The sequence below is a fragment of the Babylonia areolata genome, chromosome 19, assembly GCF_041734735.1.
Source record: "Babylonia areolata isolate BAREFJ2019XMU chromosome 19, ASM4173473v1, whole genome shotgun sequence".
Lineage (NCBI taxonomy): Eukaryota > Metazoa > Mollusca > Gastropoda > Neogastropoda > Buccinidae > Babylonia > Babylonia areolata.
The window spans coordinates 48,441,218-48,465,623 of record NC_134894.1 but is presented as its reverse complement, the minus strand read 5'-3'; the positions used below and the strand labels follow the sequence as shown (position 1 = coordinate 48,465,623).

The following is a 24,406-nucleotide window of genomic DNA, read 5'->3' as shown; positions in this document are numbered from 1 at the left end:
GGTTTAAAAAGAAATAAAGAGAGGGGGAAGGGGGGGGGGGAGCTGTGCTGCTGTAGGGCACATCAGATGAACAGGTAATTTATATAGCATTATTAACAAGAAAAACATCAAAATGGGACACAACACCAAAATACCAGTGAAAACTCAACAGTGACTGAACTGCCAACAAAAATTCTATCTCTACCCTCCTGCTCCCTTCCCCCACTTCCCCCGCCCCCTTCCTACCCGAGCCTTTTTTCCTGGCATCCCTCCCCTCCCTCCCCCACCACAGACCCCCCCCCCCCGCCCCCCCTCCCCCCCCACACACACAGGGAGAAAGAGGACAGAGAGAAAGAGGACTGCTCAGCATAACCACCCACCCACAAAAAAAAAGAAAAAAAAGAAAAGAAGAAAATCCTTGGTATGGTCCTACAAAGGAGAAGAGGTCATTGTGTGTGGGTACCAACTTGGAAGCGACAGCTGTTTTGTGGAGTGAGGGGCCCACTCTCTCTCCCAGCCAGGCGTGCATGCTGCTTACACCAGGTCTTGCTTGGCTGCCGGCTTGAAGAGCTTCAGGCACTCCCACATAATATGTAAAAAGCAGTTCCCCTTTACTGGGTAAATATATCCTGCTCCTAATTTGATAAAGGATATGTCGTGTCTTGTATAGTGTGTGGAAAAAATTAGCACGTGCAAACGCCTGCACTCTAACACACACTCACATACTTGCATGCACTTTTTCACACATGCACATACACACACATATATAACTGGCTAAAATTACATCAAGTGAAAAGTCGAATTGAAGAAACACGCACACACACACACACACACACAGAGTAACACATTTCCAAAGTCATGTCTCTCGTTAAACACCATACCTGCTGGTGGCAGTGAGGGGCAGAGAAAGAGCCCCATTAAATATTTCACAACTGACAAAGTCACAAACCCTTTATTGAGTGTAAAACTGTCTTCCTACCGCCCTGTGTGCAGTGGGCAATGGAATTTCCTTGACAAGGCAGTACCATAAGAGGGAAGAGTCAGTTTAAAGACAACCCTGCCCAGCAGTAGCTAAAAAGTTGTGAATGTTGGTTGGTGGTATCTGTAGTGGAGCCCTTTGACATGTGTGGTATTTAACATGGACAGCCACGTTGTCACTCCCTTGTCAAACTTTGGCCACTGCCAGCAGTGACAGTGTGAATTGTGTATTCCCAGCCTTTGATAAGCCAGCCAGAGGGCAGACCTGACCACATTTGCTCTGTTTTCAATATTCACAGATAAAGTAGTTTATTAAGAGTGCATGAATGAAAGGCAGCACAATGGAGTAAAAAATAATTGTCTGATTAATTCTGTTTCTTAATCGTGACATGTCCCAAATTGGCTAAAAGTATAATTAGTAATAGTGAGGAAGTGGAGGGAAATTTGGAGAGTTGGTCATGATGATGTCTCAGTGTTGATGCTTCAACAGTTCTTTATAACATTGATTTGATTGAATTACAAACTGGCCAAGGCTTCTGATCTGGGCATGTAGAAGATTGGGGGGAAGAGTGGGAGAAGTTGGTATAGTCACTTCACTTAGTTAATTCCTCATCATGCCCTGTGACACACATGGCCTGACACCAGAGGTATCCTCTGCTGCATGTACCTTGTGCTGTCTTGGCTAGCTTCCTCCCAGCTGTAGCCATTCCCCATTCAGTTCTTTTTCAACCTTTCGGTGCCATGTCTCCCTTTGGTCTCAACTCCACAAAAAATTACATTTCATGTGCAGGATTGTGACGATGTCATCATTTAGTCAGACAACATGTGAGAGATCAAACAGCTAAAGAGACTTTATTTGTACAGAACGATGCATTGTTCCTCTGTTTCCCGTTCAGAGATGCAGAAATACATGTGCACTCTCTCTCTCTCTCTCTCTCTCTCTCTCTCTCTCTCTCTCCTGTGTGTGGGGTGTGCCATATACATGTGTCTTATAGACCTTGTTAAGGTTTAATTGATAATTGAAGTGGATTCTGAATCCCACACAATGATCAATGACTGATTCATGAAACAGCAATCCATATTGCCTTATGTGTGCTTTTTTGGTGAAGGTGTGTGTGTGGTAGGTAGGATGATTCAGTCACATACATAACTCCCTGTGACTGCTGCAGGAGAGAATGGAAGACAGACTGGTGATGTCTTTGTGGAGCGATGGGTAAGAGTGCAGTGGGGACGATCAATACACCACTGTCAGGACCCCATCAATGGTGTTGTGAAGTAATTGCCTCCCTTCCACACTTCATCAACTCCCAGTTTGCTCCACAGTGTCACTGCTCTCAGCATCCATCATGGCAGTTCGCACAGTTGTGTCTGGCTTTTGTCATGATCTACCAGCAATGAACTCCATACTTAATGAACTCCAGGTCTTTGTCCCATACCATGATGCGTGCTGTGGTTAGGGAGGGGACTCAGATTGTAGTAAAAAAAGTGATTGAAGCAGATGGAAAGAAGAGTGGGTGACCCAATTGTTGGATCCTTACAATTTATTCTGTCAGTCTCAGAATCAGTTAACTGTTTTTTGCATTAAAAAAGAGAGAGAGAGAGAGAGAGAGAGAGAAATTGACAAAACATTTGTTGAATTTGAAGGGTCTTTTGTTGTTGGGAAGCAATTGATTGAAGTGTGCTATACCAGGGAATGTGTGTGTGTGTGTGTGTGTTTGTGTGTGTCTGTGTGTTTGATATTCAGCAATGTCATGTTTAGAAAAACAAGCACAAAAAACAAAATAGAAAGACAGGCTGAATGAATCTGTAGCTAGGGGAATTCAAAAGTGTGCACATGGAGCCCACATGCATATTCACTCTCACTCACAGGCACGCACACTCTCTCTCTATCACTCACTCACTCACTCACTTACTTAATCCCTACACACGCATGCAGGCATCCACAACCTACCCCCTCCAACTCCCCACTCAAAAATTACATGATGCATGAAAGTGTTGTTTAGGTCTGTTTAATTTATTGAAGACACACCAAGCTATGCCTTAAGATGGCAGCAGAGCATTAATTGTGTGACGTGTGTGTGACATGCCTTTAGCAGCAGGGAGGGCAGGGTGAGTAATGGTACGGAATGAGGATAGGGTGTGGTTTAAATTGCCCTCCGTCGCAAGGAATTGAACTGCCTGGCTTCCTTACCACTGAACAATAGCATCGATTGATTTTTTTTCTTCCCCTGTTGTCTCTGTCCTTGCCACCATGTCTCTCCCTCCCCCATCCTCCCTTCCTTTTGCTCACTGCATCTTTCTGTTGGACCCCTGTCTCTCTCTCTCCCTCCCTTCTTCTCTGTATCTCTCTTTGCTTCATTCTCTGTGTGTGTGTGTGTGTCATTCCCTTTCTTTCATTCAGTAGTTTTGATATTTTGTTAATATAGAAAGCGTCAAAAAACACAGACAGGGGGTGTTCTGTGTGGTCCTTATTGGGAAATGCTGCATCTCACAATTAGATATCATGGTGGGTCACTTCATAAGGAAGACTAACTTCGTAATTTTTCAGGTTTCTGGAAATAGCATTTATTTTACAGTGATTGTTTTTGCATTGTTTTCCATAGACGTGCGTCATTCATTATCCTGGTCATTTTTTGGTCTGTCAGATTCATGCATTCATTTGTTTGTTTATTTGCTTTATAAACTCTGATCTTGACGAAAAGATCACATTATGCTCAAACTGTTCAAAAAAAAAAAAAAAATTAGAGTAAATGAGGACAGTAGCAGTGGCCAGTTGGCTAGAGCACTGGATCTGTGCCTGAGTTTTCAGGGTTTGATCCCGACTTTCAACAGTGGAGATTTTTCCAGTCTCCCAGGTCAGAGTCATGTGCAGACCTGCTTGTGTCTGAACCCCCTTTGTGTGTATAGGCATGCATAACATCAAATACACACATTAAAGATCCAGTAATACATGTCAGTATTTGGCATGTTATGGAAACAATAACATATCCAGCATGCACATCCCTGAAAATGGAGTATGGCTGCCTACATGGTGGGGTAAAAACAGTCACACATGCAAAAGCCCACTCAGACGTATGATTTAATGTGGGAGTTAAAGCCCATGAACAAAGGAGGACAGCAAATCAAAAGGCTTTATTCTTTGTTTCAAACCCAGTCAAAACAGGTTTTTATTTAGGTTCATTCAAATGCTCATCGGCAGTTAAATAAATGAAATAAAAGTAGATGAGGAATGTGTACACCCATCCTTGATTACTATGTACGCATCAACAATCATGTAAAAGGAAAACAGTTAGAAGAGGAAAAAAAATACTCAAGACGTAACAGCTGAAAAGTCTGTGAATATCTACTACAAAGTTAAAATAGCAACTAAAATTTTATGCATGCTATAAAAAAAAAAAAAATTAAAAAAAAGACAATAAAAAAGACACACACTCATCAATATTGCATGGACATTTGTGGTGCACTCATGCACACATAGGTGTGGATGTACACACACACACACACACACACACACACACGTGTGTGTGTGCACAGCACGATATCTTTCCTATGCTCCCTCATCCCCCAAATCTACCTTCCCTGTTTACATATATACATAATAAGCAAGCAGGAAAAAACCCTGTCACAGCATCAACAGGTCACAGGTGGTTGAATGAAAACAGAACTTGAGTATATCATTCAAAACAGCAACAGCAGCATGGACAAATGATTTTTGATATCTGTACATTGCTTTTCCTGACTGGTATTTTTTTGCACACAAGCATGTACCAGAAAGACGTTTCTAAAAGGCAGACTTAAGTGGATGGGTGGAATAATTGAAAGCTTGGCCTGCTTTTCTGCAAGAGCAGATTTAGACAGAATGCTCAGTTGTTGCTTTGACTGAGTTATGACTTTGATGAGTAAATTTTACAACTCATCATGGTTTTGCCTTAGTTTGATGGTCAGATTTATAAACCAAGCCACATTGACTGTGCACGAACTGTAAGTCATATGGACATGCATTCAAATGTATTTAATTCCACAGTAAAAAGAATCTCTGGCGCAATTTTGATTTATGTTCACTGAAAGCAAGGTTCAGGTCAGCTGTGGTCCCCAGATATTCCAAACTGATCACTTTACACCAGCTTCAGGTCTGTAGTATTATAACTGGGCTTTGTGCTTGTCTGTTATCTTTTACATTGCTGAAGATAAATTCTTTTGTTTTCCCAAAATTCCCTTTTGAACAGTTTCTGAACAGGACTGCAACTTTTAAAGTAAACAGTTTGCTTGTTATTGATTTAAAGTGCCTACTTACAGAAAACAAGAAAGGAGGGAAAGGTCACAGCTCTTAAAACACAGTACACTGTCTTCCCAAAGGGAGTGGGGGGTCTGGGGGTGGGGGGTGTGCAAGAGAAGGGGACAGGTCACCAGTGGAGAAGAGGGAGGAAACAGGGATGGGGCGACAGTTTGTTTGTCCCCATATTTCCGGCCATTCCAGTTGTGTGTACAACAGCTGCTGCGGCAGTGATGGGGGAGGATTTAGTGGGGAAGGAGGGGGGTGTGGTGAGGGGCACCAGCAAGGGGGAGTTAGAGAGAAGTAAAGTTGAGGGGTCTTCTCTTCTCCAACCGTTCAGACGGTTTTATTGATTTAGGAATCCATGTGATGTATGGGAGGAGGTAAACTGACTGCTTCGATAGGCAACTGCTGATTCCTTTTGCAGTGTGGGGAGGGAGAGGGGGGGTGGGGTGGGGTGGGGGGCGCAGGGGGAAGGGGGGGGGGGCTAGGACATGGACTGGTTTGGCTGAGGGGAATTTACTGCCCTTTGATCTCTTGTTTGGAGTGTGCATTTGCATTTGCACGTATGTGTATGCGTGCATACTTGTGCATGTGCACAAGCGTTTGTGAATATGCATGCATGTGAATGTGTGAACGTATGATACCGGTTTCATCTTTTCTCATCTTGTTATTTTTGGCTCACAGATATCCCTTCCTTCTCTCGTATTGATTTATTCAAATGAACTTTGTGGTCAGGCTGATAGTGTTGTCTGGAAGAACCAACCTGGTGTGCCTGATATTTCCTCAGTGCTGCATTTTGTAACTTGAAGATGATTGTACTCGACTCCTATTCAAGTTTTAATGACAGATAAGCAGTGGTTCCTTTAATTGTACATACTCCAGATACTATACACACAATTTTGATTGTCACATGGAAATAGAAAAAGTGTTTTTCGGCTGCACTTTGTAAAATGTGAAACATTTAACACAGATTTCAAGTGGAAACACAGCCAGCCGTCCTAATTAATATTCTTCTTTTTTTTAATCCTTATTATTATTCTTTTCTGCTGTCTTATTATTTAATCATCATTTCCCCATTATTTATCTTTATTATTATCATTTTCTGTAGTCTTCTTATAATTATTATTATTATCATCCGAAGGTTTATCTTTATCATTATCTTTATCCTTATTATCCTTTTTTCAGCCTTATTAATATTCTTATCTTCAGCCTTATTATCACCCTTTTCTTTAGCATTATTATTGTTGTTGTTGTTAATGTTATTCTTCTCTTTAGCCTTATTTTCCTTATTTTGATTCTTATCCTTTTGTTTAGCCTTAGTATCATCCTTTTCACCAGCCTTATCTTGAACAACGACGATGAAGCTGATCAAAAGGACTAGAAGGACTGCACTGCGACTTCTTTTTGTTAGAGAAGGTTGGGGAGGTGTTGGGAAAGAGAAAAGGAGGGATGGAGGTGCATACAAATAAAGAAAGAAAGTGTAATAAAAACATGTTAGTCAAGAGAGAGGAAGGGTAGTGAGGGGTGGGAGAGAGGGCAGGTGGAAGAGAGCCAGATGACAGTTTGTCCCCCTCCATCCCCCTGGAGACTGACCAGCCACATGCCTCCCTTCACTGCTCCTCCGTCCCCAAAGGCTGCTGCTGTCAGGAAGAAAGGCCAGTGTATGCTGGAAAAGCAAAACAAGTGTTAGCACTGTACCAGTCACTGTGTTCATTAATGAATGAATGAATTTACTGAATGCCTTGGCTGCTGAACCGTGGTGAAATAGATCAGTGTGGCTTGTGTTTGAAGTGCAGTCAGTACTTTGCATATACTCTTCAAGTGATAATTTTGTATTTTGCTGAACAAAGTAAGGCAGTCCTTAGAGAAAGAAGTCCAAATCAAAAATGGTGACTGACATCCTCTCCTGTAATCTGTCTAATCTCGGTGAGGTGACAGGCCTTCACTGACAAGTGTACCCATCAGCTGTTGTCAAGGGTTTATAAGTCCAGCACACTGCCCATTTGTGGGCTGTAGTGTTACATCACATGCTAGTGTGTGATGATGATTTGTGATGTGGCAGTCATTTTACTGTCCAGCAGCACAGCACTGTTTACTTGAGGGGGAAAACAAAGAATTGTCAGTTTGATAAATCAAACAAATTTTATTTTCATCATGTAGTCACTGATTTAATGTTATTTCCCTTGTGTTTTTCTCCTTTTTCTGCTATCCCAGTCCAGTCCCCTTTCTTTTGTGTGGCAAACCTGAACTCCTTCTTTTCCTCTGTCTATGATGAGCTGTTTTGCTCTGGCAATAAGGTAGTGAGTAAAAACTGGTAAGGGCACTAGCTGTTCATTCTACAATGTTAATTGCCTATGTAGCCTTTTGTTTTTCAGTGTGTGTGTGTGTGTGTGTGTGTGTGTGTGTGTGTGTGCGTGCGTGTGTGTGTGCGTGTGTGTGTGTGTGTGTGTGTGTGTGTGTTTGAAATATTTTTGATCCTTTTACATTTTTTCTGATCTGGGGAAGATAAATTATGCAGAAGGGCTGATGGCCTGAGCACATCTGAGTCTTATTTGCTTAGAGGAGCTTAATGGTGAGGATAAAATGTCCCCCTGGCTCTGAAAACATGGCAAGGGTAAAAATGGTCATACATGTGGAAGCCCATTCATGAATACCTGTGAACATTGGAGTTGCAGCCCACGAATGAAGAAGAAGAGGATAATATGTCATGAGCTGTGTTGTTTTGCTGAAGTTTAAAATTAAAAAAAAAAAAAAATCTTTCTCAGATGTGACAGTGTTTTGTGTTTAACACAGTTGAATTTTGTATTAGTGGGTAGTACTGACTTGGCCCTGTGTGGTCAGCTGGACTGTGACTAGAAGCAGTGCCAAATGTCAGATGTTTTGCCTGCTGCTGACTGTTGGCTGGTGTGTGTGTTTCAGGATGAAGTCCTGGCCATGTCGGAAAAGCTCATTGTGTCCGTGGAGGACCTGGTGGTACGCCTGCTGCCCCCCAGTGCCCCCTGGGCCTATGGGCGGGAGTTCAAGTGCTACCATGACCTGCAGGCTGACGGTCAGGTCATCATGGATGGCACGCCCGCCATGTGTGCCGCCTTCACATCCAGCAACCTGATGCGTATCAACTTTGATGATGTGGAGAAGGAGCGCAAGGAGTGTGGTGAGTGTGGGGGAGGGGATAGGTTAAGGGGTTGGGAGGGTGGTGTCAGGTAGGTGCTACCTTGGCGGCAGGGTCAGACTGGAGGGTGGGGGGGAGCGTGCCTGCAGGTGGCTTCATTTGATGCTTTTTCTGTGGGGGGTTCTTTAGGTAGGTGTGCTTTTGTGCATGTGTGTGTGTGTGTGTGTGTGTGTGTGAAGGTCTGGGTTTGAATCCCAATCTCACTCATTATCCTACGTTTGACTGGAAAATAAACTGACCATCTATGTGTTCAGATGAGACAATAAGCCATGCTCCCATGCACTTGGAGCACTGAATCCATGACAGCATGAGTGTTGTCCTTTGGCAAAATCTGGAAAAGAAAAATCCACTGTAATTTGTATACAAATGTATATATATATGCAGGCACTCAAGGGCTGACTGGCATGTTTGGTTATACTGCTGGTCAGGCATCTGCCTAGTAGATGTGATGAAGTGTTGTCCGAACGCAGTGACACCTCGTTGAGAAACTTGAACTGTCTTAGAACCTCTAACATTTGATGGGTGCACGGTGTTTGCGACAGGGGCAGACTCGGAGCAGCTGCTGGCACCAGTGGCCATCATGACCTACCCCCGCTACTGCCGGTACCGGGGTGTGCTGAAGCGTGTGGAGTCTCTGAGCGACGCTTGGCTAAGGAACGTGCTGGTCATGGCCATCGGGGGCATCACCAGCCTGAGGCGTGGGGTCAGGGTCATGTTCTGTCGGGAGGTGTTCGAGTACCGTGACCTGGAGGACCTGGACTTTCACCTGGAACATCTAGGTGAGGCACCCTGGTGGTGATGTGTTAGTCACCATGGTGGTGGTGGTGTGTTTTGATGATGATGATAATGATGATATGGATACTTATATAGCACCTATCCTTGGTTGGAGACCAAGCTCTAAGCGCTTTACAAAGACAGAGTCATTTGCCTACCTAGGTAGAGCTGACTGACTGTTGCCATTTGGGAACTCATCATTCGTTTCCTGTGTCATTCAGTCGGGTCTGAGTCACGCACGCATGTTACTCATTCATACATGAAACGTGTATGTTTTGTACACTTGGCATTTTGTTAATTCTGACGGTGTGTTTTTATGCAGTGTTTCATTCTTTTTATTAAACCAAAAGTGTTTATGTAGCACTGAATTCTTGTGTGGTGAAAATATCAAAGCACTTTCACTCATGACTTCTCACACTTCAGCTCACTAAAGGGATGAAACATAAAACATTGATACATTTGTACAGAAGGCGAGAGAAACTATGGAAGGAGAGAGGGAGGGTCTATTTTGAAAAGAGGGAGGTTTTGAGGCCAGACTTGAAGGAGTGCAGAGATCTGACAAAGGGAGGCAGTGAGATTGTTCCAAGTGCAGGGTCCAGAGACAAATAGAGCAGCTGTTGATTGTGGAGTGTTTGGAGCTGGGAACGCAGGAAAGAGTGGATCTGAAGCAGATTGTGGAGAGTGAGACGGGGTGAAGCCTGTCACAGAGTGTGATGAGGGCAGATTTTCATTCCTAGAGCCTAACACTGAGAACAAGGGCAGATAGAGCATTACCTTGAACCAAAAGGACAGATAACACACTGAAAAATTTGGTTCATTCAGTCGTTTGTATGATGCTGTATGATTAAGATAAACTCAGACTGCCTGACAGAGAGTAGATATTGTGTGGAACCAAATGTCAGTGTTTTATAACAGCAGGTGGTTGACAGCACTCATGACTTCATTCACTGAAGTGATTTTAGCGATGTAGGATTCCCATTTCTGATGACATTCATACACATATTGCTTTGAGACAAGACCATTTTTTTCAAAATAGACATATTGCTGAACATCTTTTAGACAGTTTGAAGAATGAAGTACTTTCCACAGACAGTTACTCTTGAATTAGTATCCAAAGAAAGGGGTTTGGTTTGATTGCATTTCAGAAGCCTAGAGTTTTTTTGTGTCTACGTTGTTGTTTTTAAATCTTGAAACAAAGTGGAGCTTTTCAGGGGAGACAATCAGAAATGTCTGAGGAGTCTGGAATAACTGCCTGCAGAATTTGGAGAGAGCTTATCACCCCCAAGAAAAGCATAAAATTAATGGAAACCTAAACCTGAAATAGATTTTACAGAGTCATGTCAGTCTTGAAAAGTTTAAGAAAAAAGTGTTTTTGCCCTTCAGGGTCTGGAAAAGTCTTGAAATTTCAATAAAACCCTTGATCAGTGCCATTCAACAAAGTGCTTAACACATTAAAAAAGAAAAGAAAAAAAAACACATTGAAAAAAAACAATATATGGTGAAAATTGAAGATTGATTCTGGGATATCCACTGATCAGTTTCATCAGAGATGTTGCAGACAGATGCAGTAAGGCTTTGTGTTTGGTATGGAAATTTTCAGTCAGGTCTTGCCACAGCTTGGAACCCTGAGTCCTTGAATACTAATGATACTTACCAGTTGACAACTGTGATCTTGATTCTGATTCCTCTTAATTTTTCTCAGCACCTAACCTGAAGGGGCGTCCACGCAAACGCAAGATGAAGAGGGACGACTCTGACAGCAATGGCTACGGGTCAGACCACAGCTCCAACGCTTCTGGCTCAGCCCCCAAGGTAAAGGTCAGTATAGGACCTGTCTGTCCAGCTCTGATAGTGGAGCTTGGGTGGAGCTGGGCACAGGTCAAATAATGGAGGCTTTATTGTGCCATATATGTCAGAAACGTTTGTGTGTAACTGACTTTCGTGCTTGTTTGGGTACAAACATTCTTGAGCACTCACACATCATGCACACACACACACATGAAACAGATATTACATGGTTTTTCAGTGGTGTATTTGTTGGTAGGAAAAAATCAAGATCTTTGATAGCTTCCAATACACGCACACTCTCTCTCTCTCTCTCTTAAGATAGATCTTACATGGTTTTTCAATGGTGTATTTGTTAGTATGAAAACATAAAGATCTTTGGAAGTTTCCAGCATGCACACCCACGTGCACACACAGGCGCTCACACACACATGATTTTCCCTTCGTTCTGTCTGTCCAGTCCCTGAGAATTCAGAGCAGGAATGAGAGCAGGAATGGAATCGCAAGCGCCTCCAAATCCAAAGTCAGCGAGGAGGAGAAGATGTTCCTGAAGAGATTGTACAAGTTCATGGCCACCCGCAACTCACCCATTGATCGTCTGCCATCAATGGGATCTAAGCAGAGTGAGTGGGACTTGTTGAACAGTTGTCATGTTATTTTGTTGACTGGGGCAGAAGTAAATGACGTGGCTTTTCTATGGGGGAAACGGCAGCAGCAAGAAAGGTGAGAATCAGCTGCAAACTACATACAGCTGGTGAACCGGAAACAGGCAGTGACTATTGGGAGTTGTGCGTGTTGAGGACTAGGGATAGAGAAAAGAGTGGAGAGAATTAATGAATATGTTGTGTGTCTGTGTGTGTGTGAGGTTGTGCATGCATGCATGTGTGTGTGCTTGCATGCATGCGTGTGTGTGTGGTGTGTGTGTGTGGGACTGTATGTGTGTGCTGTTTGGTTTAAAATCTTAATAAAAAAAATATATGATATCATCACCATTATCATTATTGTTGTTGTTCAGAGATGACAAGGGAAAAGGCTGGATGTTTTGTCACTGTGTTGTGGAATCAGTATGTTGTGGTGGGAATGAAACAGGAATGCATGTAACTGACACGACCTTGACAGATGCGCAATAATTGCAGTGTACTGTACACCTGAATACACAACTATATACCATTATAGCTGAGCTGCTATCAGTTGGACATAACCTGTTCTTATTTCCAGTTGACCTGTATGAATTTTACAAGGCTGCCAAACGACTGGGTGGATATGAAAAGGTATGTGTTTTGGTGTTCTGTTTGGTTTTGTTTTGAACAATATGATAGAATTTTGCAAGCCATAAGTTGTCCCTTTATGCTGTAAATAATGAATTGACTGTTTAACCAAAAAAAATTGGGCTTTAAAACACTGTTGTCCTTCAGACACTTGTGTCAATACAATACAATACAATACAGTGTGATACAATATTGACAGTACGATGAGTCAAATTAGGCCTTAGCATTTAGGTGGATTGATGTGTGTGTATGTATTCTGTTGGTGTAAGAGCATTTCAATTACATTATATTGCAGTGTAAACTGTGTCAGTAGCTGTGAGAGAAATGACTGAATGTTGTGCAGATCTGCGAGAATCGTCAGTGGAGAAACTTGTACGATGAACTGGGTGGCCATGCCAGCAGTACAAGTGCTGCAACCTGCACTCGAAGACATTATGAAAGGTTTGTGGAAATTGTTCTTTTCTTGATCAGTTTGTAAAAGCAGAATGTTGATTCAGTTGGTACAGTCTTGTCAGATGGAGAGTTTTTATCTAGGAACATTATCATGTTATTTTGATTTGTTATTGGGTGTCATATAGTGTACAATGTCAGACTGATGCAGACTTATGCAAACTAGGCTATTGGTTTGTTCTGCTGGCCAAATTGCAAGGCTAGCGCAGTACTAAGACAGCTCTGCCAAGCATGTCATCTGGTCAGTCAGTCAGTGAAAAGGCGTTTTGGCTTGACAGGTTTCAAGACAAGGGAGATAATTTGTAATTACTCGGAAAGCAAGAATGAGTGTGTGTGCATGCATGACTCAGATTAAGATTTTCTGATGTTAAGAATGTGGTGTTATGCTGTGATGATTGTGTATGCACATCTAATGATCTATGCGGCACATACACATATGCTTATAATAGATATTTCTTTTATCCTGAGAAACAGCATGTCTTGCCTCTGTGAATACTTCTTTTTTTTTTTTTTTTTTTTAATCACCTTCAGTGTTCTGTCCCGCCGCTTATGAAGTGAAAGGCAGTGTGTGTGACATATTGTATCCATCCTGTCTTGTGCTGTGCCATGCAAATCTTTTTTTTAGAAACACACTGTTGTTCACACTGGTCCTCCTGCCCACTGGTTCTTTGCTGTGTGTGATGGTGAGTGGTGGAGGCACCATTGTACAACAATCAGGTGTTGGACTTATGAAATAGTGTTCACCAGTGATCAGGGTTTGAGGCGTTTCGGCATGGTGTTGTGTTCTTGGAAAAGGCACTCTGATTTTCCTTCACTTCACCTGGACTTCACCTGGGTGTGAATGGGTACCTGACTGGGGAAGCGTAAAATGGTGGAAGGAGAAGCCCTAGACACAGGGAATATGATTTCGCTGTCCCAGTGCCCATGAAAGGCTATGGGACCTTCAGCCTTTCAACCTTCATGTTGAGGTGAACTTTTACTGTGTGTCAGTTGTTGGGGACCATGGTGTGGGTAATGTTGGTGAGAGGTGATGACCTTGCTGTGCCTGTGTTGTGCCCAGGCTGATCCTGCCCTATGAGAACCACCTGAGGAAGGTGCAGCAGGCCAAGCAGAGAGGCTTCAGTGGGAAATCTGGCCCCCCTCCACTCCCTCCCATGAGGGATGCTGCCCAAAACACCCAGACACCTGTGCACAATGGACAGATCAAAGACAAAGGAGACAAAAAGGTGAGCCACGTCCATCATCATCATCATCATCATCATCATTACTGGTTCTTGGTGAGAGTTGCAGATCAAAGGCAGATAGTGGTTGTGTACCATTGTACACTGGTTTTGTCCATACACTTGCTGTGAACATTTGAGATCACTTGAATAAAACTTATTTGACAGATATATGTATGCATCTGGAAGTTGTGAGATTGATTGATTGATTGATTGATATGGATACTTAAATAGTGCCTACCCTCAGTCGGAGACCAAGATCTAAGCGAGATCTGTTTTTCATGATGACAGTTGTTTGATGCTTCTACAAAACATATATTTAGCAGTTTATTCATGCAATTTTCTCCGTGATGAATTGTGTGTTCTTCACAATTGACATTGCTGATCATTTCCATCTATCTGAAGGATCTGTATGGTTCACAGCTGACATTCATATGTGTGTGTTTGTCTGTGTCTGGGTGTCTGTATCTGTATACATGTGTATACATGTGTTTGTTGTTGTGGTGTGTGTGTGTGTGTGTGTGTGTGTGTGTGTGTGTGTGTGTGTGTCCAGGACCGGATGTCACAGAGTGGCCAGAGTGAAGGGAACAAGGACAAGTTGGAATGCAAGGCCATCTGTCTTGTGTCAGACATGGACACCTCTCAGGTACTGCATGCTTTCTTTCTCTCTCTACATTGTGCCTTGTTCAGTCCATCACAGACCCTCACCCACATCCTTTTTAACAAATCTAAAAGCATTCCTTCCCAAGCACTCTCTGATAAATAATTAAGGCACTGTGTGTGTGTGTGTGTGTGTGTTCTTGTGTGTGTGTATTCGTGTGTGATTTTTGTCTGACTGATGTGTTATTGTAAAGTTGTAAAGCGCTTTGAGAGGATTGAAAGCAGTATATAAATATACTATTTTTATCATTATATGGGTTGTCCACTTTCAGAACATTCCACATTCTTGTCATGCCAGACTTCTTGACACTATAATTTTTAATATTATATTACTTTCTGTCATGACAGATTTCTGTGTATGAAATTTGTGTTGCTCTCCCAGGGGAGAGAGCATTGCAACAGTAGATCGCCACTGACATAGAGATAGATATATGTATGTTTTTTTCTAGTCTGCATGCATGTTTTATTGTTAATGTACTGTTGTTCACCAGAAGGGGTACAGTAAAACAGTAGACTGTTGGTTGTCTCTCTCTCTCTCTTTTTTTTGTGTGTGTGTGTGTGCATTTGACAAGAAGATAAAAAAAAAGATGACACCAGCTTCTGTGCATTAAAAATTTATTACAATTTTTTCCTGATTTGGCCATACAGAAAAAACAGCAGTTTTTGTGGGTGCAGGAAAAGACCGTCAGCCAGGACGTGGTGAAGAAGGAGAGCAACGGAATCAAAGGGCTGACCAAGCTGGAGGACCAGACTCGAACCTCCACAGCTACCAACACAGGTGGGGAGGCCCCGCCCAGTGCCCCCCGCATGAACATGGCGTCCTCGGGCACCACCCAGCCCAGCACCTCTGGGCCCAAGGTGTTCAAGGTGGAGGACCTGTACCAGGTGGAGATGAAGCCCACCTATGTGCAGAGGGCCTCCCCCCTGGAGGTGCCCCGCGTGTCTGGCACCCACCTCCCCCCCCACAAGGCCCCCCTGCCCCGCCACCCGGACACCCTGCTCCACAAAGCTGCCGTGCCTTCAGACCTGTTGAAGACACTACCTTCTCACTCGTTGTACACCCCAGTCAGCAGTTCCAGGAACGACCGCTACCGAAAACAGCCACAGCCAGTGTCCAATGTGTCCGGTCAGTCGCATGCGTCTCAGTTGTTCAATCCCCTGACAGTCGGCAGCCCCCGCCCCAACCTCCCCCATACTCCCTCGCAGGTGCCCTCGGCTCACCAGCGGGCAGTGCCCTCCCTGTCTGAGCACCTGAAGCAGACCAAAGAACACCTGTTGAATGCCAAGTTCATCACGGAATTGGTCCCTCCTCTCCAGATGAGCCGGGATCTCCATGTCCTGGCATCCGGGCCCACCTACCAGTCTCTGCAGGAATACCCCGAGCCCTCCCCCGCTCACTCCACTTACGTGAAGGCCCCCATTCCCCCAGACTTTGGGCCGCCCTTTCCCCGGGTCATGCCCTGCCGCCTGCACAAAGAGATGAGGACCAACCCCGTGGAGCGCTTCCCGCACCCCAACCAGGTGCTCAGCCGCATCCACATCCAGCATCAGCGCCCCTCCTCTGAGAGCAGGCGCTCCAACAAGGCGGCCACTACCCCCATCCTGCCTCCCTCCCCCTCTCCCTCCACCTCCTCCTCCTCCTCCTCCAAATCCATGGACATGAACTCTCACTTCCCATTAACATTACCAGGTGCTTCCTCACTGAGCAACGGCAGAGACAGTGGGGGCCACAGTCAGAGTCGCCGGCTGAAGAACAGTCAGTCCGGCCCAGTGGCAGGCAGCAGTAAGAACCATCACATGCCAGGACCCAGCAGCAGCAGCAACAGTCACAGCAGTAGTGGTGGTGGTGGGGGCAGCAGCAGCAGTCACAAGGACAGTCAGGCAGAGAGGATGGCGGAGGCTTTGCAGCAGCAGCAGCAGTCGGAAGTGTTGCTGCAGTCAGCTCTGTTTGGGGCACAGTTCACAGCTCTGCCCAGGGTAAGTCAGCCACTCCCTCTCTGTGAGGTGGAGGAAGAAGTCTATGTTAGTGAATTCTGAACCAGAATAAAACAGAATATAGAACAGAATATATATTTATTATTATTATTATTATTATTATTATTATTATTATTATTATTATTATTATTATATTTACCAAGTGTACTAGGGTCACAAGGAATATTGGGAGCAGACAGTTCATAAAACTATATAAATGAATTTCAAATTATATACTAACACGAATACAGTGTGAGTTAAAATATATGCACATGTAAGTGCTTGTGTATGTGCATGTTTACACTCACACACATGCATGCATGTAACACAAATGCAGTGGGAATTAAAATATGTAATCACATGTAAGTGTTTGTGTATACACACGTTTACACTCATACACATGCATGCCCACACACAAACAAATTTTGGATTCAGTTTAGCATTAAAATTTGTTTTTGATATGGAAAATTTTTAATCTGGTCAAAAAACGGGCTGGAAAAGGTTAAGGTTGGTCACATCTGTGGGAACTCTTGAATTTGTTTGTGTATGTATGACAGATCATGAATTGATATAGAAGTAAGGAATGCTACATGAATTGATGTAGGGTGAAGGAAGCTGCCCATTACCACACGGTTGTCCCTTTCAGCCGGCCCAGCCAAGCGAAGCAGTGCCCTTCCTGCCCTCCCTGCTGACTCCGCACGCCGCCTTTGCCCTGGGCGGCCAGGCCTTCCCCCCCAGCACAGCTGCCTCCCCGCTCAGCATGTATCAGCAGCTGACGCCAGCTGCACAGGCCCAGCTGATGGCCTACAGTGAGGAGATCCGCCAGAAGGCCCTGCTGTCCACACCCTTCATGATGGCCTCCCTACAGGGGGCCTTTGCCCAGCCGCCCCCCACCAAAGATGCTTCCCAGAAATGAGTGCCCAGTGATGGATGGTAGTGGTGGTGCTTTTCTCTGCTGGATGCTTGTTCAGTTCCCTGTCATCGCTGTACTGTCTGGTACCTTCTCCCCTGCTCCGTGGAAACAGGTTCATTCACAAATAGTGTTGGACCGTCTTTTTTTTTTTTGTAATTTAGTTAATGACTGGCTGTTTCTGCCATCATTTTTTTACAGTTCCTTTTTCAGATGACCCTAGTAGGAGCACTCTTCCTACCTCTTGCACAAGACTGATCCACAGACCAGCAGTCCAAGGTGGGACTGATGGTGTGTGTGTGTGTGTGTGTGTGCATGGCCAGCCATTGCCCCATGTGGGTGACCTGATGATGGGCTCTTCTCCCCACTACAGGGAGCCACCCCCTCTTTCCCATTTCCGGATCCCCTGACCTGAAACTGTTTTTGACTTGCCCCCTGTGAGTGCAAGTTAGATTATCACCGGCCTGGAGCCCAGGAGGATTGGCAGCAGATGTTCAGATATTCAGCATTGCATTGTCCCACATATTGACCGTGAGATGTATATTTTGTGTCAGCTTTTTGGGTTCATTTGTTTTTTGGGTTTTTTTTTTCAAACACATCGTCATAGTTGACATATATGTGTGAGTATTCATGGCATGCATGTACATAAGAAAAGCGTGTTTTTTAGAGGATGCTAGTAAGGAAAGGGAGTAGTTGTGTGTGGAGCAATTACTGATGAGATTTGATGCTGTTGTGGACATAGACTTGTGTCAAGAATACTTGGGGGTGCACATTTAACAAATGAGGCAGCTATGGTAGATCGATGTTTGAACCCGAAAAATGGGAGTTAGGTAAGGGGGGAAAAAATAAGGAGGGTGCACTCATCTTTCCATCCATCTCCTCCTTCCCTCTCAGTCTCACATTTTTTGTCTTTTTATTACAACCATTGTATGCTAAAAGTATTATTCTCTGCCCAGAAGATGGAATATTGGCTGGAAAGTTGAAATGAGCATCACACATGCTTCCTCTTCACTTCATCTAGATGTAGGTGCCATTCCTGCTTCTTTCCACTGTCTTTTCATTTCATAGTTCAGTCATATCTCTTTTTTGCTGCCTCTCCACAACAATAGCAATGACTGCTCTCAGTGGGAGTCGCAGCCCACAACCAAAAAAAGAAAGAAAAAAAATCCTTATATTTGCTTCAGGCAGTCAGTTTATCAAATTTGGATTTCTTGAGACTGGATCGGAAAGTGGTTTTTTGGGGTTTTTTTTTTTTTTTTTTTTTTTTTTAGATAAGTGAAGAATGTTGAGTGTTGTTCACTGGTATGATTCATCCAGGGTACAGAGACTGAGTCACAGTTTGAGGGAAATAGTTGCTCTTCTTGTATGACGATGTGTGACACATCGTCGGTATTCATTGGAGGAAATGGGAACACAGATATTTTTTATCATGTTATTGCATTACTGATTGATCGAAAGATTTTTCGTTTGTGCAGTGGTGGTTCTTTATATGTTTATTACTGCGACCACTATTGTTTTTAGTTGGATTCTTAAACACCATTCCCACCCATTTGGAAAGAAAATAGCGAGACATTTTGGGCTGTATAATAGCTCAAGGATGAGCAGTCATGTACAACTGAGTTCCAACAGCAAGCCAATGTGGAAAGTAGTTTTCAGGCTAGCATGTAGCTGTGCTAAACTTTACATTAATGTACAGTTTTATTAATATAGAACAAAGTATTTTAAGATTCAGGTTGTGGAGGAGTCCACCTTAAAGGGTGGCAAATGGCTTCAGATATACAAAATTATTTTCGTAAAAAGTCTGTGGAAGATTGTTACAGAGGAAAAGCCTTCACAGACAGCAACTGAGGCCATTTGAATTCTCTGTAAGGGAGAGAAGCAATTAATGACATGCCAGACATGACTGCAGTTTCATCTCATGTGGACTTGTCAGCTGTCTCAGGGCAATGATAGTGAACAATACCCAGTCAGTGTTAAGTGCTGTTCTCAGTGATAACACAGGAAAATCTGAACACAGTGTAAGTTAATACATATGGGGAAGATTAAAAACAGTGGAAGAAGAGGGTTGGGCCCTGCCTTCCTTTGCCAAGTCTTCGACACAGTGGATATGAATTCACTGCCCTGATGACAGTAAAAGACTATGGGACCTTTAAACCATCAGTCACTGACAGGGCTATAGGACTGTGACGGATGACAGTTGTATCTAAAAAGGTGCATGTTATACCACTAGCTGGAGCAATCCAGTTTTATCCACACGCTCAAGGACTGTCAGTGGGGGAACTTGGGAACATGTTTGTGTGCATATGACAGTTAACATTATCATCTGGGCCTGTTTTATTTATGTTAACTGCTCTCTCCTTGTGTCACTTTGTCATGATATAAGAGTGGATACACAGTAGGGGTCACGTTATCAGCGTCGTTGGACATGTTCCTTGTCTTTAACCCAGCCTTTTTGTGAGTGTGCTTGTCAATGAAAGACTGGGATTCTTTCCACTTGATGCCTCCATCCCTCAGCATTGGGGGCAGGAGATCAGAAGCATCAGTCTCTATTTCTGTGTGAATGGGGGGTCCCAGTGGTCTGGTGGTGACCGTACTTCAACTGGGGGGGGGGGTGGGGGTTGTGATGTGTGTGATGACTAAACCATCATTTAATCGGATGTGAATGGGCATTAGTGTGTACAGTTGTGTTGTTGGATATGTACAACATCAAAGAAAGGGCTTCAGAACTGGTCTGCAGTCTTAAAATTAATTTATTCACCATAGACTTTGAACAGAGAAACATTATGCCACATGTATATTTGTGTTATTTTTCCCTCCCCCGCATTGTTATTTATTGTAGTGGTACTATGTGTTTTAATTGTTCACGAACGTGAGAAATGTTCACCTGTGAGGTTGTTATTTCTTTGTGCATTTTATTTGTCTATATTAAGAAGCAGGCTTTGATAATGTTTGCAAGTTGATATGAAAATTTCACATAGAATGACATAGTTGTTGAAATGCAAGGTGTGTGCTGTTGAAAGTCAGAATGGACATGGTAGTCTTGCCCAGCTGTGTTTGGGTGTGAGAACTATATTGACCTTGTTCACAACTGTCTTTTTTTTAATTCCCTGGTGAATGAGGAATATTTGTGTCGTCGTGTTGGTGAAACACAAAACGACCTCTGGTCAAGAAGGGGGCGTTTTGATCAGTGTGTTGGCTGGAAACGGTGGACTTCCCTGTCAGACAGGATCTTTCTCCTGGCATATCACACTGGAGCTGACCCCACTTCCAGTGCTCTCTTCCACGTCACCAGTTCTGCATTCCTGTGTCCACTGAGTGTGGGTTAGTGTGGTTGTCTGTGGTTTGTGCCTGGTTGCTTGTGGTCAGTGGAAAGCACTACTCGGGTGGATGGAGCTTGCCTTTTGTTCTTTTCATCGTTCTTAACGACCCAAATCATGACAGGTGACACAGTACAGCAGTACTCGCTGTGACAGATTGTGACAGTGATTGTTATCCCCTTGTCTGTTCAAGTGTTTGAAAGGAAGCAGTCAGCTCCTATGGTTTGCACTTGTGTTGGTTTTTATCACTTGATTCTGTTTGCATGTGCATGCAAGTAATCATTATTATTCTTTGAGAAGGAAGGAGTTGATGTTTTTTTTAAATATTTTGATGAGTTTGTACATTTCCATTATTTGAGTATTGCTAGTGACTTTGTTTTGACTTGAATTTTGATACACATGTGGTGTAAAAATGAATGATAAATGGTCCTGTTAGGTTGGCTGACTGGATGGCTGAATGCCTCTTAAGGTCAGACTACATTGTTTTCACCTCTCTGTGGATGACAGCATGGACACCTTACCCCACCCACTGTCTGTCAGGTTTCCACATTATATTATATAGTACAGTATTTGTTTTTAATGGAGGAAGCCGTTGTGCATCTTGAATTGTTGAACATGAACTGCTTCAGTTGTCAGAAAAGAACGTGAATGATGTTGTCATTGAGATATGTTTCGGTTGACCATTCAGAAGTATACAAAACGCAGCAGACTTTTCACAGTGGTTTACAGCATTTGTCTTCACGAAACAGGGATAGAAATCCATCACATCAGTGCTTACTGTGGACCCTGTACCCTGTGGGGACCTAGGCAGCCCTGGACTGGTCGTTCAATTCTTTCAGTTGACAGAAGTTTTACACATGCCATCCAGGTCGTTTTCGTCATTGGGAAGGGGTTTATTAGAGGAGCGTTGGGGAGGTGCACAAAAATGAGTAGCATGGAGATAATGTCATACAGACCTGCCAGCCCTAGAGCAGACTTCAGAGGAATATTTCAGCAAAAGAGAGGAATGCTTGGAAGTTGAGAGAAACTTTTTCAGTATGACAGCCCCCAAAACATTTCTTTTGCATATCTAGATACACAATTTTCCCTTCTTCAAGTGCACAGTTTATCGCACAATACGCATATACTTCTGTTTGTACTCAGTGCAGAACTTATATTTACTCCTTTTCTTTTTTCCTAGATAGTGGTGGCATGGGTGCTAGTCTATCAGATGAGACAATAAAATGAGGTCCCATTGGGCGCATGCTACATAACTTATGACAAGAGTCATACCTTGCTAAATTGTGCAGAAAAATCCAGGACAGAAGAAACAAATGTATGACTGTGTGCAAACAGGAAGGGAAGGGGAGGCAGTGGGTGACAGGGTGCTTTCCCTGGTTAAGATCAACCCCAATTTCACACACAAGGCAAGAAAGTGGTTCGCTGCAGGTTTACCTAGAGCATTGTTGATGGATTGCATCTTCACTGAGCCTGTGTGTCGTGCTTCCCCAAGGGATGCTGCGTTTTAAAAGATGTATAAGTTCACACAGTTTTAACCTCTGAGGAAACATTAATCGTTATAATGTGGTTGGGAGTTGACTGATGTGTTTCTGCATACTCAATGAAGGCACATTGAGCCACATAGTGATGTGCATGTTTTTTTTTGAAAGAAAAATAATTAGGTGATGAACAGCAAGAGCATAGTTTTAAAAGATTGTGTCCCATTTTTTTCTGAATTCAAGGACAGCTGGCAGTAGTTTTGTTGTGGAATGTAGGTCAGTTACAGGTTTATAAATAACTTAATGATAACAAGTGCCTGTGACTGTTCTATTCCATCCCTTTTTGTTTAGGGGAATGGGAGAGGATAGGTAGTGATAGACGCATGAAAGTGGTAAGAGGTGAAATGAGATTACTGTGCACCACTTTCGTTGTCTTCCCTCTCCCCTGTGACATGACAGTTTAGATTTTTAATCACATGTGAAGGTGGCATATTAATATGTATATCTAAGTGCTTGTGAATGTCTGGTTCTCTCTGTGGATTACAGGTTATATTATCCCCATTAGACATTAGCGTTCATGGTCATATATTATGTGTGGCAATCTGATGTTTGGGAATGTGGAGACAGTAGGGTGTGGGTTATGCTAAATGTACAGTCTGGTGTATCTGGAGCGTTTGCAGCAGTAATGTGCAACTTTCTGATTGAGGGCAGTCCTGTTTGTGTGAAGAGGAGGGTGTCTGTGGCCACTATATGATTATGCAATGCTAACAATCTCAGGTTTGTGGGGGTCAGCTGTGGGCATTGTGTACCAACACACAGGTGACCTTGTTTTGTGTCAGTTCCCCGTTGTCCCCGCGGTTGCGCCTTGAACTAGTTGCCAGCAGTCATCAACTAGCACCCCTTCCCCCGTCACTGACCATCTTCATTTAATACCTTTATTATTTTTATTTTATTTTATTTTTTTAGCTTAACAATCCTGTTAGAGGACAGAAAAAACGGGGAAGGGCGGTTATAAGAAAAAGAAATCAAACAGATTCATGTTTTTTTTTATAAGATGAAAGAGTTTGAGATGGTGTTATGGTTGTACACAATACCGAGATCTTTCATTGGGAGTGTTAAGTTGTTAGGCCTGTCACAACCAGTCATCGGGATGTGCAACCAGAGCCCACTGACAGACAGCTGTAGTAGTGTTGTGCGCTGTGATTGCTGGCAGCAGAGTTCACTAACGTTTCCAGTGCCTTGGTAGTCCCCCAGAGGATCTTATCACTTCATGTTTGTTGAGCAACATTGCTAGGCCATGGGAACATGGCGCCTACCATTCAGCCTGTGCAATAGCTCCAGGATGAAGACCCGTTTATTGATCATTATTGTATCCATGCTTTCAGTCATTGTTCTATGTCATTTTCATTGTATCATTATTATGCTATGTACACAGTAAATATTCACTATGTACTTGGTGTTCAGTTTTTGTAGGAGAGAGAAAATTGAGCATGTGTGGCTGAAAGATGAATTTGTGAGTACGTCATTTTTATTTATTTATTGTTTTTTGGAAAGAGTGGGGAGAGAGGCTTTTCTCTTTCATAACTACAGACTTCACAAAAAGTTAAGGACCACTTCATAAAAGCATGTCTGTTTTGATAAAATGTTATTTTTAAAAAATCTAGTGATTTAAATCACTCAGTGTGCACACAACCTACTGTGATATCACCTTAGTGGATGCGACAGCAGTCAGTGATTTATGAAAAGGGACTTAACTGTGATTTTCCGAACATGTGTGTATGAACTTGAGATAAGAGACTTCCTACCAACGGGTAAACAACCTTCAGTTCGTCTTCTTTGTCAAGACATTGACCTAGCTTCCAACATGATTTAATCTAACATTCAAGTTACGATGCATGGTGGTAGCATGTGGCTTCGACTAGCCTGTAGAAAAGACAAAATAATGGTGTTTGAACCTCCAGAAGAGTTATTTTATGAAGCCTAGTGGCTAGCTGACTTGGAAGCAACTGTTAGTCACTTTGGAGGTGCATCCAAACTGTACAAGGAAGAAACCAAAGCACCATTCAGTAGCATATTATAGTGTGCAGCTGCCCAATAGGTGATTGCCACATGGCGGCAACAGGGTGAGCTGGAGAGTAATGCTTTGTAACTCCCTCTATTAACCC

General features: G+C 43.3%; 1 protein-coding gene across 2 annotated transcripts in view; it reads left to right on the top strand.

The window, feature by feature from the left end:
* Positions 1 to 23,691, top strand: part of LOC143293790 (uncharacterized) — a 69,490-nt gene extending 45,799 nt beyond the window's left edge. Inside the window, exons 3-12 of one of the 2 annotated variants that reach the window (XM_076605038.1) lie at positions 8,153 to 8,387; positions 8,948 to 9,184; positions 10,882 to 10,991; positions 11,425 to 11,587; positions 12,183 to 12,235; positions 12,576 to 12,673; positions 13,743 to 13,908; positions 14,456 to 14,548; positions 15,238 to 16,539; positions 17,183 to 23,691. In XM_076605038.1, the coding sequence (XP_076461153.1) occupies positions 8,153 to 8,387; positions 8,948 to 9,184; positions 10,882 to 10,991; positions 11,425 to 11,587; positions 12,183 to 12,235; positions 12,576 to 12,673; positions 13,743 to 13,908; positions 14,456 to 14,548; positions 15,238 to 16,539; positions 17,183 to 17,452 (2,727 nt within the window). In that variant the 3' untranslated portion in view covers positions 17,453 to 23,691. Of the gene's footprint in view, positions 1 to 8,152; positions 8,388 to 8,947; positions 9,185 to 10,881; positions 10,998 to 11,424; positions 11,588 to 12,182; positions 12,236 to 12,575; positions 12,674 to 13,742; positions 13,909 to 14,455; positions 14,549 to 15,237; positions 16,540 to 17,182 lie in introns of both variants that reach the window. The other variant, XM_076605037.1, reaches the window with a different exon arrangement.
* The last annotated feature ends 715 nt before the right edge of the window (positions 23,692 to 24,406 follow it).